An 18,378-nucleotide genomic window follows, 5' to 3' on the forward strand; every position below is an offset into this window, starting at 1 on the left:
TTAAGACATTATGCTACAACCACGATACAGAAGTTGCAATATCCATCTCTGGCCAGTTAGTCTTTCCTCTGACAGCTCAACCTAACAGCACAGCCTAACATGCTTAACCTAACATGCGGCCCACTAAAAGGTAAACATTTTTCTATATGCCAAGATATTTATTGGGTTTCAACCCCCCTAACACCTTATATCTTTGCAAATAGATGTAACATATGTAGGCTACTTGACACTTCCATGACAGCACACAAAGGAGGTAGGAAACAGCAGTGGAGGGCAGAGGGGCAGGAAGGAGCAAATAACCCTTTCTGTACTTTTGTATTTTATTTTAAATGGAAAGGTTGCACTTTGAACACTCATCCCAATACAAGGACTTGACCTCTTTTCACAGCCTAATGCCTTGAGTGCTCCACTGCTTTCCAAAGTTTAATCATTTTCAACTTTCACTTAAAAGTACAGCTTACTGCTTATCATGTCGCTGCTGGTTCCACAAACCAATAAGGAAGGATGCATGTCTCCACTCCTCTGAACGAGCAAAATAGCCTTTTTTTGATCAACCGTCAGTCTATATGCAGACTTGTCACCATCCCAGATAACGCCAATGATGGGGGGATGGTGACGAGTCTGCATATAGACAGGAGGTTGATCAACTGGCGTGTGGCCGTAACAACCTGGAGCTGAACATGCTCAAAACAGTGGAGATGACAGTGGACTTCAGGAGGAGTCCCCCCAAAACTGCCCCCCTCACCATACTCAATAGCACAGTGTCTGCAGTGAAAACCTACAGATTTCTGGGTTCCACATTCTCTCAGGACCAAAGATGGGCATCCAACATAGACACAGTCATCAAAAAGGCCCAGCAGAGGATGTACTTTCTTAATCAGCTCAAGAAGTTCAACCTGCCTCAGGAACTGTTGATTCAGTTCTACACTGCAATAATCCAGCCTGTCCTCTACACAGCCATCACTGTCTGGTTTGGTTCGGCCACCAAACAGGACAGGGACAGACTACAACGGACAGTTAGGTCTACAGAGAAAATCACTGGTACCAATGTGTCCTCCATTCAGGACTTATAGACCTCCAGAGTCAGGAAACGGGCAGGCAACACCACTGCATACCCATCACACCCTGGTCACAACCTGTTCCAACTCCTCTCCTCTGGCAGGCAGTACAGAGCACTGTACCCCAAAACAACCAGATATAAAAAGTTGAAATGAACGCTTAACATTGTCAAATAAATCCAACCATTTTGTATATACTGTACTGTACATTGTACGTATGCTGGTAAGCTGTCATGTCCATCAGGCATGTATGTAAGTAACCTGCTAACATCTATTTCAGCATCTCTGATATATTCTCTGCACCATTGCACTTTATCACCTCCTATTGCGCCTGTATAAGTCAATCCTTGTGTATGTATCTGAAGATTGTTGTGTTGTATTGTTGCTATTCTATGTTAAGTACACACAGCCATGAAACCGGAGTCAAATTCCATATGTGTAAACCTACATGGCCATTAAACATGGTTTTAATTTTTGCAAACTAAGGGACAGCCCCAAATAAGGACAACAAAGGATGTATCATAAGTTGAATTATTCTTGATGATATAGGCTAGTTTTGATAGCTGTAGTGAATGTCTTTGGCAAATCTGCATTGGTATTCTGGATAAAATCCTATTGAGTTTACCTTAAATATTCACCATAGATGTGTTGCTGTGGTATTCAGTCAATCTGAAACAAAGTACACACTGTGTATTCAATATGACGTTGTATGAGGGGAAAAATTATACTTGAATGCCAATACTTAGGCATCAACAGACTATTTGTGGGAAATCCACCAACTTGAGGAGGCACTTACCACATCTGAAGTTATCACATTTGTCAAGCATACAGTTGGGATTATAAAAGCATGTGATATCAGGTCCTGAACCGCAATATCTTATCCAGCTCATTTTAAAGATGTGATTGTGTTAAATTCCAAAGCAACAGCAACTGTTTCTACTCTGATTTAATAGAAAGTTGGTGGTTCCTGGGCCTCTTCTATGCTGAGATTGAAATGTAATAATTCAATCTAAGACAAAATTACTTTTTTTTCCAATTTCACCATGGTATTTCAAGCTAACACACACACACACCATACATACACATATATATACTATACACACACACACACACACACACACACATACACACACACCTCTATATATATAGAGGTGTCTCTGTTCGGGTAGGCAGTGGCATACTCTCCAGCGTGTTTATTAGCGGGCAACACTGTCAGATTTATAACTGGCCTGGCATGTATCACCTGTTGACACATCTTAATGACGGCCCAAGTAGCACGAGGTTAATCCTTTGCTGTAATAACACCTTACTGCCCAGTTATACATCAAGCTACCTTCCAGAATTCACACATGATCCATCTGGTCCAAGGATCTTTAATGATGGCTGTCGGCAGCAGATTGCATTACTACAGGAGGGAGTGGGTATTGAGACCAGATCCTTTAACAACTACGGTATGAGCACATTGATGGCCACAACAGGAAGTTAGTCCAACTCCCTTTTCATTTCATTGATCATATTATTCAGTTACGCAGAAACAACCAAAAGCCAAGTGCTGTATGAGTATTATAATGTATTTTGAGCATTGCGTTCATGATTGGAAGTGTGATAATATATGTAAAAAAAAAAAAATTAAGCATGAAATACAGAGTGGACCTTTTAGATATTAAAGAGCTTAAACTTTTGTCAAAAAATGTTTTTCTTTGCTCGTGACATGGTAAATGTGACTTAACATCAAAAAGATAAAAAAAAAAAAAAAGAGGGCCATCCAGGTGGTGTAGTGGTCTATTCCATTGCCTACCAACATGGGGGTCGCTGGTTCGAATCCCCGTATTACCTCTGTCTTGGTCGGGTGTCCCTACAGACACAATTGGCCATGTCTGCGGGTGGGAAGCTGGATGTGGGTATGTGTCCTGGTTGCTGCACTAGCGCCTCCTCTGGTCGGCCAGGGCGCCTGTTCAGGAGGGAGGGAACTGGGGGGAATAGCATGATCCTCCCACACGCTATGTCCCCCTGGCGAAACTCCTCACTGTCAGGTGAAAAGAAGCGGCTGACGACTCCACATGTATTGGAGGAGGCATGTGGTAGTCTGCAGCCCTCCCCGGATCAGCAGAGGGGGTGGAGCAGAGATTGGGACAGCTTGGAAGAGTGGGGTAATTGGCCAGATACAATTGGGGAGAAAAAGGGGGGGGGGGAATCCAAAAAAGATATAAAAAAAAACAGTTACTTAACATTATATTAACCTCTAAAGAAAGTCAAGAAAAATACCACTAAGCTGTCAGTTACAGAATGCTGTAAATGTATCACTGATTTCCAGAATTCAGGGAAAAAGTTTTACTTTTGGGTTTTGAGGGCTCATTTAATCTAAAATAAAGTAGTTGAATAACTGAATTGGGTATTTGGTTAGGAATAGTGGTGTTCGGGTAAAGTAATTTTGGTAACTGCAGTTTCTATACTATGCTTGATTAATCAAAAATGCAACTTATTTGAGTCAAATTAAATACATCACAAATTTATGAGAAAATAATATGAAAATACTGAAGTATCGACTACTTACATTAAACTTTTTTTTTTCCCCCATCTGGGTTCTCTTGTAAAATCAGGCAGTGTTATAAAATGAAAGCAAGCGGAACATGACAAATTCATCTGCTCTGAAGTGCCTGTAAAAACAGAGGTCCCATAGAATTCCAAAATTGGCAAGATACCCTGTCCAAAGTCATGGCTGTTGTTTCCAGGAATAGCTGAGTGCAACCACATCCCAAGTGCACCCACTTTGTACGCCGTTATCTTCTGACACTTTGATTAAAGATGTATTCTTAAAGATGTGAGGAGGACATGGCACATGTTTGAAGTCAGTGGGCCGCAGAGGGTGAAAGCCCTTATCCCGCAGCACGTCCCCCATACATGTTTTCTTTCAATTCTCAATTCACTAGGCACCTCAAACAGTGTTATCACCGGAAGAGCACTCCTCACAGAGATAAACCATCAAGTGAAACTCAGCAGCATTGCATTACAAAATCATTAATAAAACAAAAGTAGTTCTAGAACAATTGTTAATCTTTGCACAAATGACAAAAAGCTGCTTGTGCTCTACAACTGTTATAAGCAGTCTGTTAAGATTTACAAACCACAAATATGATTAAGATGCACGGAAAACACTCAGTTAGTTGCATGAAACAAAAAAATGTTTAACTGAAAACAAAGGAGATTTGATGTTTCTACAATACTTCTAAATTATCTTCAAGCCAGTGGTGATGAACAGTTGGCATTTGGCTTTTCAAACTAAAGCTAAAACTGGTATGCACTGGTTAATTTATGGCATTCATTCTTATTTCACTAACAGCTTTAGCATTCCATAACATTACACAGACAGGAGTCTCTAGAATAGTTTCATCAAAAATCCAAAACCTCACTAAAAAGTACTCCAGATTGTAATGTATGTATGTGCAAACAATGTTGTTGAACGATAAACCACAGTGAGATAACTCAAGATTCTCTGTAGTGAATTTGGGTATCTGAAGAGATGACCTTGTCAAGATGGGATCCTCACAGCACAAGCCGATCCTCTCCTCCCTCCTGGATGACCTGGCCAATGGAGGCCTGGCTCTGGGCTCTTACGAAGCACTGCCTCTTGCATTCCATCAGCTGTTCCAAGTCGCTCCACATCTTAATCTGCTTCATGTTGGGGCCATGGCTCTCCCTCACTGCCTTCTGTGTCTCCCGTAATTTCTGCAGTCCAGAGGAGAAAGATCAAGAGTAAATAATATAGGGATGGAACCAAATCGCCATCAGCTGGTTTTTCTCGGTTTTCCTCTTTTAGCTGCTGTTTAGGATTGATGTATTTACTTTAATTTAGGACAGTTCAGTTAAGCTGACTTGCACTTTAAAAGCATTTTTATGACTTTTTTTATTGTAATGTACAATTTTCAGCTATGAAAGAGAGGACCTTACATTTACACCAACCTACTCTACTCACCTTGCCAAGGGACTCCTGTTCCGCAATGTTTTTCATATATAGCTCTCTAGAAAAAAAGCACAATTTAAATTTAAGCCAATGTAATTTCAAATTGAATGCATCTATATTACTAAGGGTTTTTATAGATTTCTGATATATCAGCATATCTTAATATTAATTTCTAAAAGGTGTACAGAATTGTTTCTGATTTCTCCGTGTGCTGGATAAATATGAGGCAACATCGCTATAAGCTAGAGTGTGTTGTGATAGATGCTGGGCAAGATGAAAAGGATACTAAACTTCAGAGTGGGTGGTAGGTGTGTGTTCACCTGATGGTCTTTTTTCTCTCTTGTGGATCAGATGACACATAGGCCTTTGTCTCCTCTGCCGCCTGCTGCATTTGCACCTCAATGATCTGTGGGTGACGAAGATGGAGGGCTCAAATGTATAGTCATAGCACAGGTGTTTGGGGGCAGGGTGAGAAATCAACCGCAGCCATTAGCTGAATAATGGTATATTTTGAATGTAGCTGGCCAATTTATTCACTTGTTAAAAATGAAATGGAAATGAAATCTTGGTCCTTGCCTGCTTCATGCAGTTGACATAATGGTATCGGTTTTCCTCCTGTGTGGTCTCCTCTCTTAGTGCTTTCACCTCCTGGAAGAGAAACAGTGGCGCAAGAATATTGTAGACTAATACCACTGGGGCACAAAGGCAAACACGTTGTTTGAAATTGTTAACAGACAAGAAGTAATATGAGTGGACAAATTAGTACAAACATTTTAAGAATTTTAAGTATTTTATGTAATGTTGGACGATGATATGCATTGTTAAACCTATGACACCGCATACAATTGTACCTGTTCTAATTTGGATCTGTTGCTCTCCAGACCAGTAGCACAGCTTTCATACTGGGACTTCTTCTCTTCGTATTCCTGTGTTAGCTCCTGTTATGATAGCAATGCCACGTGTCATACAAAAAGCTAAATATACCATTTACCATATAGACATATACAAATTACATGTAAAACAGTTGCAACTATTTCATAGTGTCGTCATACCCTCGATGCTGTTTTACAGCAACATCAGATTTGCCATTTGAGCAATGTGAATTATACATAGCTATAATTCATTTATGTATTCACGATTAAGTTCTTCATTAGTTGACATTAGCTGGTGCAATGGCAGACCAATTCTGGGAACATGTGTAGGAAAATATGATCCTCTATTTTGACTAAGCAATGTGAGGGGCTTTCCCTATCATCCATTTTATTTATAGACAATGTGTCAATTATTCTGAATGGAGTATCATGATAGCAGAGGGAAACACAAAATAAGCTTACACTTGTTGACCTTAAGGGAAATTGTGAGGGTTTCTCCCATCCTTCTGTCAAACTTAAAGACAGTCACTTCTTGAAGAAGAAGCAACAATAAAAACTGAATTTCAACTATTTATACCTTTTTTTGCTTTGTGGTGAGAACTTGGGAGTGGTATACTTTGGGAGTGGGGTTTGTCTAATTATGGGGAGATGGGCATAGTTGAATAAGAGCATGACCGAGATGGGCATAGTTGAATAAGAGCACGACCCTTTCTCCACTCAGCTGAAGGGATGGACTCATACAGATGTCAGTCAATGGTGGCTGATTACCAAAAACAATGGCTATTGTTCTCAGTGGAGGAAGATGTGAGGATTTTTTTTCAATCTGAGGATTCTTCATTCTTATAAGTGGGGAACTACTTGTTTTATAATGTGCATAATGCTCACCTGACACTGTTGTCTCAGAGGCCTCAGCTCTTTGATGATAGGGGCCAAAGCAGATTTTTTCTCCACTATCATAGAATTTAATTTCTTCACCTGTAGAAAAAGATCAACCACAAAAGTTGCATTCGCACTGAATTGATTAGATGCACAAATAACAAGAATAAATCGTTAGTTGACACCAATGTTTAAAATCTCTGCCAAATATCTTCTAAAGGCTTTGTGAAGCTGAGCAAGTAGAATTTAAATCATTCAGGATATCTGCAGGTTAAGAGGAGAGGGAAAGGCTACTTGGAGACTGGAGCCAAGGATGTATGAATCCATCATCAGAAGTGCTCTGCCTTATGTCGAGTGTCCAAGCTGCCAGCCTTAGGAGAACTGAACAACAACCCTACATCTTGGAACTGGGCCTAATCGTTTGCTACTGGCTCCATTTGGGGCTTGACATGATGGGATGGCAGGCTGACAATTCAGGTTTATATTGTGTTATGCACTGGCATGAAACTATAAACTGCTCTTGAGTATTTCTATAAATAGTACTGACCAGAAGCAATTTTGTATGCAGGGGAGGTATTTAGAATTCATAAATCACACAAGTCAATCAAAGAACCAAAGAACTAAAATGATAATGGATGATTTGTGGAGGCTCTTCTAAAGTAAACCATTGACTCAGTTTACATTTGAGCTGTACACTTGATTGGATTTTTATTGCTGTAAACAGCAGGTAGTCCGACAGTTGATTACTGAATTTAAATACTGTTTAGCAGCTTCAGGAGAAATACTAATGTGTTATCCTGATTTTGAGAGAACATTTTTTTTACGCTTTTATTTGTCCAATACACATTTGGAAGAATGAACAACTCTCTTTCAAAATTAGCATTGAGGTCCCAGAGCTATTCTGCAACGTCATCAAGCGTCAATAGCTGTTCTCATGACAATAAAAAGGGAGACTGATTTTGTGGACCTCTACAGTGTTTCAGCTTTTCCACCTGTATAAAATGTATTTCCACTTTTATCATAGAGTCCACCAATTCAGCGTTCTTTCAGATATTAGTGTTGTGCAGGTGTTTACGGAAGAAAAACAATTTCATCGATATTATCTAAACTGATCATGGGAATAATGAATCATCATCTTGGGACAAAATCACCATGCCTGCAAAAAAGAAGAGTTTCAGGAGGAAGAATTGTAGTTTTGTCTGTCACTACAGTACTGTCAAATTAAGTAATAAGTGTTTCAGAAGGGGTGAGCAACCTCACTCAACACACAAATAACCAGGGAAACTTTGAAGAAAAGAAATATGCTAACAGTTTTGTTTCTCCATCATAGGGACAGGTTGAATTTGCTTTGGGGTTGATTTTAATTTCGATAGCTGTGGTATACTCACCATTTCAGACATGTCGTCAAGCGTGCGGCCCTTCACATCATCCAGCTCGCTCTTGATGGCCGAAACCCTCTCCAACTCCTCCTGAGTGTCACTGTAGCCAGAGATCCCCTTCTGAGCCTCTATAGATTGCTTCACGCACAGAACGGAAGGAATTGTGAGAAGGCAACCATGATTAACAAGTGTTGCTTTTAATGGAGAAATCAAAACAGTTCCTTGAAAAAAAGGCATCTGCAAAAGACAGCTGAGTTATATTAAGCTTGGCACCCTGGTCCTCCAGGAATAGGTATTGGCGAGACAGCCATAGAATCTGTGCTAATATGACCTTCATTATTTCACAAGTCTTCCAAAAGTAATACACAGATTACTTGACAAGATAAGCCCACCCTTTTTTAGATTTATTTGAATTAATGTGGCATATTTACTATTCACTACATGAATTGATATTCCAAATATTAGCATTGCCTGAAAAAGGTATGTAAAGATTTGGTTATCTGACACCAATTCCCTGCTTCTAGTCTACTGTGTCACCCAAATTAAGATTTTTCTCTATTACTTATCCCTATCCCTGCTGTACCAATTTACATTTCTATAAGCTGTATATCACCTGTCAATCTAATCAATGAATTAAATAAGTAACTCACAATTTGTCATGAAATCATACCCTGAACTAACTCCCAACACTACGGTTGCTGTGTTAAACCCTAATTCATTCATTATCCTTGACTACAAGGATAATGAATAAATCTGTGCTAAACAATTACACCACTCTCTATTGCATTTGCTCAAAACCTTATCAAAACAGTTTTGAATTTTGTGAATTGATAAAACCTGATCTCCTTATACCAAGAAAGCAGAGGAGGGTTGCGGGTATCATTTATGAAAGTCTAGCAATGTGGTTTGACTCTATGCTGAATGAGCTGCCCCATTTTAGCTGCACTCCAGCATGTCTACTTCATGATTCCTTCTGTTTGATACAAAAAAAGCTGTACAATGCTGGAGGCATCTAGGCCTTCCACTAAAAAGCAATGGGGCATGCAGGGAGGGGAATAGGTTGAAATACCTCCGGCTGAACACATTACTCAGAGGAAAACGCTCACTGCAGAACAAAACCTCGGTATGGGATGCATAGACAGGGGGGCAAATAAAGCCATCATAAATAGCAGCAGCTTAGTCTGGCCTGCGTCAGACAGGCTATCAGCGAGTCAGAAGCTGGGGCAGTGCAGAGGTGCGAAATCATTTCCAGGAAACTTCTACCACTTCATGATGTGCATAAATAGGGACATATTGAAATGGCACAAGTAGTGTGCAACGTGGGGAGGAGGCGGGGGGATGAAGGGAAAAAAGTAGGAAGACTATGGGGCATAGTGCTGTAAGAATGGATAGAAACTTCAGATGCACGTGTGAATGTCGGTATCCTGAAAGTCAGACAAGGGGGCTTACTAAAAAGGTCACTAGCTCAAATCTCCTCTCTCTGTCACCTCTCTCTTACCAAGTGCTGCTGACATGCCCTGGCACAGGGCATTATGGCAAGCAAATTGTAGTAATATTCAGTAGCTACTAAGTGTGAAAATTTAACAGAGGTATTACATGCAATTCTCCTTGTAATCATTCCTCCAGGCTGCTCCTGTCAAAAAGATAACACTCAGCATTTCTCACATTAGCGATAGAAAAATGGGGAGGCTTTACCAGTTGCTGTTGAATGGATTCATGTCTCTGTTTGAGAATCTCCTCTGTGCGCTGCAGAACACCGTACTCTGCTTTCAGCTCCGCCATCTCCTGCCGTTTCTTCTTGTACACTGTTCCTTTGCTCCGTAATTTCACCACCAAACGCTTTAACTAAAAGAAGAAACAGAACTGGATATAATTTTGAAATTCATTTAATGATACATTGGTAAAATTACAACACATTTTCCCAAACTGATGTCAAGTCATCAAGGAAAGAACATCTAAATGTAAAGTGTGATACTGAATGTATGACATCACAAGAAATGTAGATGTCAACTTTGAGCCTGCAGCAAAAACCTTGAATGGCCATGCTTTTTGGAACTGAGAAGTTTCGCTAAAATTGAAGATGTCCTCTCTTCTAATAACATAGAAACAAAAGTATCAATGCTTTTGTGTCATCATGCCTTGACTACACCTGCAATGTTCTGTTTACCTGTATCAATCAAACGGCTGTTGCTTGACAGCAGTTAGTGCAAAATGCAGTTACTTATCTTTAAACAAAAAGAAGGTTTCACATTACCCCAATGTTTGCATCTCTTCACTGGCTCCAATTGAAACCAAGAATAACATTTTAAGTTCTTTTAATCACTTTTAAAGCATTGCATGTTCAGGCTCCTGACTACATGGGTAAATTGCTGCAACTCCATAATGCTACGAGATCTCTTGGGTCCTCAAGCCAAGAGCTCTTGGTGTTTTGTTTTGTTTGTTGGATTTGTGATTTAAGACTCTGTTTCCATTTTTTTTTAAAAAAGGAAAAAAAAAGAGTGCAGTGATTGTGCTGTGGTTGCACCTACATTCAGTTGGCACGAGACGGGTTCAAACGCAGCTGCACCCCAACGAAAAACACACCAGAAACAGGGAGAGAGCTGAAGGCTGTGAGGACATGGATTCACATCGCTCTCCCCCCAACAAAAGACTTAATAGACGTCTGTTTTACAATACACAGTCTGCTTTGCCTTCACTTACGATCCGTCTCTGTGCCTGAGAGCCGAAGCTGTTGAAGAGACTTGCTACAAAGGCCCATTTGTTTTCTTTGGCCTTTCAGTCTACTTAATGTTTTATGTTGTGTACTGTGATAGTTTGATTTAGTGTCACCCGCTTTAGTTAACATACTGTCCATCTTTAAATTTGTTATTGAATTATCTGTTGGCTGCACTTGTGTGTATACCATTGTGAAACACTCTGGAACCTTGATTAAAAAAAGATGAGATATATAGAAGTTATTGTTTATCAAATCTTAACCATGGGTCTATGGCTGGCTCTAAGTGGAAAACATGGCTCTAAATGTGACGCACTGCGTATTTAGAAAATGGAAAAAAGGGCAAAAAAAAATAATCTAGCAGCAATAAAAAGCTTTTGGAGAGGATAATGGGTCCAATTGTCAATTCTTTAATTGATTTAAAAAAGGAGCAGTGCCTACAGCAGAGGCGCTTGAAGGACACTGCTGTGGTCTCTAACAGTCACCTGATCCTTTCAGGCACACAACCAGCTACATAGAGCACACATCTTTAGCTGGCAAACACACCACGGACTGTCCCAATGGACACAGCATTCACTCACATCACTCTCCACCCTGACTCTTCTCTGGCGGAACACAATGAGGAGCAGCTATAAATGAATATGGGCACGGGAGAACAGCCCCAGAAATCATAGAATGAATGTGCTTTATGTCCCTTGGGGGCAAGCTTGGCTTTGTGTGGATGAGAGTTTATAGTTTGTATATTTTGGGATGTCAAGGGCAGACAAGGTTGAGGGAGGAATTAGCATGGCAGAATGATGCTGCATAGCGTTCCCTTGTCACCTAGAGTGTGTCCAAAAAACAACTGCTGTTAAATTGGCCAGCAGCTGAATCATAACACACACAGACACACACAGACTCACACACACAGGTCAGTGGAAACATGAATGGTGCAGCGGATAATTCAAATAACTACATACAGGCCATAAAGCAGGAGTATATGAAATTTGAACAGTTAAGGTGAACAGCTCTTCCACACATCAAGAAAAGAAAGGAGCATCTGTTATCTCAGATTGCCGATAAGGTTTGAATTGAACTGAGACTGAATGTAGCTACCGGCATGATGGGCTGGTTTACACAGTGTTCTCGTGTCACCAGCCAACAGATAATAAGTGTATGCACACACACACACCCACACAGTCATCCCTAACAGAGATCTTGCAGTTGGTGGGTAACATGTGATGACACACAACCAGCAGAATGGAAAATAACTGATAAGGTGATCATTTCCACAGTGGCCGATGGCCCCGAATAACTGCAAGGAGAACCCGATAAGCTGTCTGTGACAAAACGCTTTCCACTAACTATTTCACTAAAGACTCAGCTGCTTTCTTTGTCTCAAGCAGCAAGGTTCCTCATCAGTGGGTTCACTTTTTAGATCAGACTTTAGATGCCCACAGAGTTGCAGGCTTTTAAGGAGCCTTGGTGACTAGCTAATACTACTTAACAAGTTCAGCTCTGACTCCTGTATGATCATTTCCACAGTGGTCGATGGCCCCAAATAACTTCAAGAACCCGATAAGCTGTCTGTGACAAAACGCTTTCCACTAACTCCAGTCCCCTACAGACTCAGCTGCTTTCTTTGTCCCAAGCAGTGAAGTCCCTCATCATTGGGTTCACTTTTCAGATCAGACTTTAGATGCCAACAGAGTTGCAGGCTTTTAAGGAGCCTTGGTGACTAGCTAATACTACCTAACAAGTTCAGCTCTGACTCCTGTATGATCATTTCCACAGTGGTCGATGGCCCCAAATAACTTCAAGAACCCGATAAGCTGTCTGTGACAAAACGCTTTCCACTAACTCCATTCCCCTACAGACTCAGCTGCTTTCTTTGTCCCAAGCAGTGAAGTCCCTCATCATTGGGTTCACTTTTCAGATCAGACTTTAGATGCCAACAGAGTTGCAGGCTTTTAAGGAGCCTTGGTGACTAGCTAATACTACCTAACAAGTTCAGCTCTGACTCCTGTAAGCCATCTCATGCACACATTATTTATAGGGACTGAAGTCTCCCACTATGGGCAAGCAAGATAAAGGAGAAAGTCATCTCCATTTCACATATTCTGGGACTCCTCAGCCAGCTGGATTTGGTTGGAGCATAACCTGTGTCCATTGATGGGCCCCGCCAAAGCAAGCCTGTTTATGGTCTATACACAACAGGGAAGACAAGGAGAAGCCATCTTCTATCCTTGATTGACTGTATGTATCGTCCAAAGTGGGCATTGACACAAGGCAGCAAAGGCTCTTAACACTTTGGCTAATCTGCAAAGAATGGCCAAAGTTCTCCAAGAGGACAAGACAAAGTGAACTATAGCAAGCATTTTACAAGAGACGCACAGCTTCATAAGGGAAGTTAAATATAGATGAGATTTATGTAGCAGCTCTGTTTAAAAGCATTCTGCTGACTTGAATTAAAAGACTGACTGCAGTAAAAATGAGAGAAAAGACCAATATTTCAAGCAGCTTGTCCAGTTCATTTCCTTGTTCTGGGTAATCTCTGTTGTGTTCTATTTATAGCTTTGCATGGGAATGTGAGGGAGAGTGGGGAAAAGGGATAAATTACATTAGACAGTGAGCCCCTCAGTGTTTACATAAGAGCAGAAATAGCCTCCCATGTTCTCTGTGCTTCACAAATCTACTGGTGTCCATTCTGCTCAAACTGGAGTTTAAAGTATAGGGTCAGTGGTATTGTTAGCAGCAGCCTTTATTCAACACAACAAAAAACTCAATTAGATTAAGTGCATCGTTTAGTCTGATGGTGGAAAAACATGCCACGAAGCAGACATCAAGGAAAACAAAACAACAAACAAATCAAAAAAATGTCCCGGATCATATCAGCTCCCAATAATTTGAGAGCTGCCTGACATTTCCTGATTGACTTTGTGTGACTGTATTAGTGAAGAAACAGTAAGAAGTATGTCCAGTGGTGTACCTCATCACCCCGGATAACCTCATCTCCGTCCACATCTCGTGCCGTGCTTTTCCTCTTGGCCAGTGTTCTCTCTGCTGCTGCCAGCTCCTCTCTTGCTTCCTGCAGCTCCTCTGCCTTTGCCTCCTTCTTACGAATAATGATAGAGGCCTGCAAGAGAAAAAATATTGAGGGCATATAAACAGAATCATCATGTCCAGTCAAACGGTGTATTTGTAATCCATACACTAGGTTGGTATATGTAGGCACTATGTAAGTAACATCAGTAAGATGTTGGAAAGGCAAGAAAACTGTACCAGTCTTGCCTTGCCATAGCACAGAAATTGAATCAAAGGGAGTCACACAAAATAAATATTATAAGGTATGTCTGTCATTTGGTTAAAAAAAACAAATGGCCTCTCAGTTTCAACATCTTACAACATCTATTCAAACTGAGCACATGAGTGGCCAACCTTAAACAGAACAGATGAAGTGAAGACAAGACATTGGAAAGGCACTGAGGAGAGGGAACCACCTGTTGCCTGAAAAGGGTCAGTTTGTCATCCATGGGATCATTTCTCATCATCCTCTTCTCACTCAGCTGGTTTATCTGAGTGTTGACTTCTTTAATCTGTGAAGTAGTGAAATGCAGAAGCCTCAGACACACATCAAACCCCAAAACAAATAATCATTGACTGGTGTACATGGACACAAATATTGCCAGTCACCACATCCTGGTCCGTACATTGTCCTCCAGTTCCTGGAGCTCAGCCTGGCCCATGGCAGGCTTGGACACCACCTTCTGCAAGAACTGCACCATTCGCCTCTTACTGTCAAGCTCCTTTGGGAGTTTTTCTGTCACCATGTACGTGTTAATCTTGACCTCTTCTTCCAGCCTTTTCATTAAGCCTGGGGAAAACAGAGCATTATCTTCTGGCTTTTTATTGATTAAGAAAAAATCTGAGGGGCTTTCCAAACATGGCGAACAACAGATCATTAACCTGCACCAATTACTCACTGAAATAAAACATAACATCGAGATCATTATGCAGAGCCACTTAATACATGAACAAGAATTTTTTCTAAATGAGTTGGTTAAAAAAAATTACAATACTCAAGTGTAAAATGATCTGTAGATGTTTATGACAGTATTTCTGCCTTCAGTCTTTTGTCTTCCTGCCATCATTACTTTTGTAACGACAGCAAAACACTTCATTATGATCGATGACCTCACATATACAGCCCCATCTCATTCTGCATTGGCTTGATCATTTTAGAAACTGTTAATATGAAACTCTCATCTTGGCTGAAGGGCTCGCCCAGACATGACAATATAATAAAACAGATTCTAGATCAGATAAGCTCTTTTAGATCACTTCAAAGTGCAGTATAATTATATGCCCTTAATGGAGGTGAGTCAACCTGGAGATACCATGACACTGCTGTTATCTTGAATGTTCATCCAGCCATGGCGTTTGGCAGCAACACTACAACTCGCTTACTCACTCTCTGGACTGGCATCTGCTGCTGCCTTTCGTAGGTCATTCAACTGCTGCCTGGATCGCTGCAGCCTCTGCTCTGCCTGAAACAGCTGAGCACATGCAAAAGATAACTCCATTAGTAGAGCTTAATATCACACACGCAAGCTAGATAATTCAGCCATTACAGATTGATAAATCTACTGCATTTTACAGTTTGAAATTCTACTTAATCAACAGACTGGTGGTATCTAAAGAACTACTGAATGCCTTACTGTATAGAACTCTCGAATGCCTTACTGTATGTAGCTCAAAACACAAAACCCATGATTTATCAGTTGCAAATGCATTTTGATGGCATACAGTGAATATAAAAACACTTGTGTTATTGTATGTTTTTTATTTTTTCCTTCTAAAATGTTCTGATTGTTTTTCAGTGGAAAAAAGTTCTGACATGATTTATAATGGTTTAATTTATTTTTTTTTTAGCATCACAAAAACCTGCCATTTTAACGGAGGTGTGTAGACTTTTTATATCCACTGTGTATAATTCTACGCCTGTGGATCAACAAGTGCTCACTTGGAGTGTCAACCCTGTTCAAGATTTCATAAAACACATTCAGGGGCTACTGATAGTATCAAACAAGAAACAAGATTCACAAGACTTTTTTAGTGCGAGATGTTGAATGTTTAGTGTGACATGTGAGATGATTTAGCCACACCATAGTAGAAAATCTGGTTGCTACATGTGACTAGTTGCACAATTTTCCTTTTCTTTTTACAGTACAAAAATTTATTTTTTTCCATCTACAAGACTCTGATACACTAATAAATGTAATGTGAACAAGGATGAGACAAGGTATTGAGACATTTTGTTGATCACTGTGGTGAATCCACCATCACACCTACCACGAGTTCATGGTCAGTTGTAAGAGTGCCCCCAGAGTTGGTGAGGATTTAAAGTCTTGCTCACTTGTACTTCAGCAGGGTGTTCGCCTGCCAACATGGTGGCTTCAACCCATCTCATCCAATTCAAGGGTGGTCACTCTATTCACTATACCAGCTGACTAGATATGTGATCATAAAAACTTCAAACCTAATTACTTGGTTTTTCTGTTCTTGCTTCTGTTGAGCAAGTGACTCTTCTCTCTCCTTCTCTACCCGGAGTTGTCTGGCCAGTTCTAGCATGCGTTGGTGGTTGGGCACTGACTCCACCTAGTGGACACACAAGTTAAAATATGAGCCTACTGTGAGAGTGGCACAGGTCAGTAGAAATAGCCAAGCATCTCTGAGTGTCTCAAGTTTTATCTTCTGGTGCTGTGTATAAGTCCCTCTAATTCAACACCAAATTAGCCAAAGCATGGTTAAAGGGAGAAACACTAGAGCCTTTCAGATCCCTGTCAGCAAATATTACATCTGGAATACATCATATCACACCAGGAATCTACTTGAGGTCATGTTTTCATTCCTTAGTGAATCCCAAAGATTCTCAGGTATTATCTGTGTAATACAGCTGCCTTCCTTACCCTCTTCTTCAGCCTCTCCACACGTTTAATTAGGTGGTCTTTCTCCTCTTCCATTGCACTAATGTCCTTTGTTTGGGGAAAAGATGGAAAGTTTTAGAGCACTGTATTAGCTTAACCATTTAAAAAGTGACCCATTATTCTTAAATTTCACAGACTATTGGTACAAGTGACCACTGATCTGTGTAACACAAATTCCATATAAAAATCTAAGCTGGGCTTGCTTTAAATATTTTCTAGAAGACAACTATTTTGAGTCCTTTTTTTACCCTTCTGATTTCTGCTGTGGAGAAGCCTGATGTCCTCAGCTGCTCACACTCCTTATGACAAGTCTTGAATGCTTCCACCAGCTCTTCATACTGTAAATACACGATAATAATGTTAAGGCTCTGCTGCCATTTTAGTTGTCACCACATGTCATTCAAAGACTAAACAGGAACATGACCATTACGTATATGTAACACTCTATCAAACCTGGTGATACGTGTCATTGATGACATCATCCTGCAGAAACTCGGCAGGCACCTCCAGTTTCATAAGAAATCGAGCCAGGTATGCCCTCTTCTTGAGCTCTGGGACTCTCTGAAGCAACCAGTGGAGGATAGGATGGATCACAGGCTTACTGCCCATCACCAGACCCTGCCTAAAACTGCTCCTGTATGAGATGATAAAAGTGTATGTTGAAAACATCCTAAAAAATGCCACAGGAGGTGCCTGCTTTATTATTATCATCATCAACGTATTCTCGAACAAATGACAAGAGAACGTTTTGACTTTTCGCAGAATACAGTAGATATACTTACACATCTGAGAGATTCCCAGGAGGCTTATATTTCAGCATTCCAATTACAGTGAACATTCTCTTTGCCGTTTGTTCAGGCATTTCTTCTCTGATATCAATAGTTTGCTGGGGGAAAAAATAAAACAAAGAACACCTTCCACTTTACATGATCGGAAGACGTATAAGTACAACGCTGCTGAAATTACACATCTGGCATTGATTTAGTTATGGATGATCATGCATACAGTCTCTTTACTAACGTCTGTACAACTGATGCGGTTTAATTAACTCACCTTTGGCTCTATTTCAGCCAATACATCGTTTAGTACCTGCAGCAGCTGCATTGGTTCAAGAGAGTCAAATTTGATTAGGTTAAAGTTCTTCTTGAAGGGGTCTTTGTTAAGTTGTTCAACGATGAACTTCAGTTGTTCACCCATCTTTAAAGCTTTGGAATATGTTTACTGCTGTCGATCTTCGCCGCCGTCTTCACCGAAACCAACACAGATCAGCTACTTGACGCGAGCTTTAGGTGAGTTGTTCGCTAGCCGGCCATGAGTCTTTCTTAAAAGGCCACAGAACTTGGAGATGATTACGGAGATGATTACGAAGTGGACATTGTTTGAAAAACACACAATATCCAGACGGTAAACTAATCACACGAAGAAAAAAAAAACAGATCAGGACGCGTTTGCGCACTAATTTATTTACATACCAGCTAGTTGGCTGATGTGAAACTACGTCTTGGAAACCAGACACAAGCGTCGTACACTGGTTGCTAATCGGAAGTGTCCCG

General features: G+C 40.5%; 1 protein-coding gene across 1 annotated transcript; it reads right to left on the reverse strand.

The window, feature by feature from the left end:
• Window positions 1–3,252: 3,252 nt before the first annotated feature.
• Window positions 3,253–18,353, reverse strand: ift81 (intraflagellar transport 81 homolog). Its single transcript, XM_056288516.1, has 18 exons — window positions 17,879–18,353; window positions 17,608–17,711; window positions 17,279–17,459; window positions 17,074–17,163; window positions 16,808–16,873; window positions 16,386–16,496; window positions 15,310–15,394; window positions 14,549–14,712; window positions 14,339–14,434; window positions 13,828–13,974; window positions 9,842–9,991; window positions 8,156–8,284; window positions 6,777–6,866; window positions 5,871–5,957; window positions 5,596–5,667; window positions 5,340–5,425; window positions 5,032–5,077; window positions 3,253–4,784 (listed from the first exon to the last, which is right to left on the reverse strand). Exons 1-18 carry the CDS (start codon window positions 18,020–18,022, stop codon window positions 4,602–4,604), a joined length of 2,031 nt encoding a protein of 676 aa, XP_056144491.1. The 5' UTR covers window positions 18,023–18,353; the 3' UTR covers window positions 3,253–4,601.
• Window positions 18,354–18,378: the final 25 nt, after the last annotated feature.

Source organism: Lampris incognitus, chromosome 1, assembly GCF_029633865.1.
Source record: "Lampris incognitus isolate fLamInc1 chromosome 1, fLamInc1.hap2, whole genome shotgun sequence".
NCBI lineage: Eukaryota > Metazoa > Chordata > Actinopteri > Lampriformes > Lampridae > Lampris > Lampris incognitus.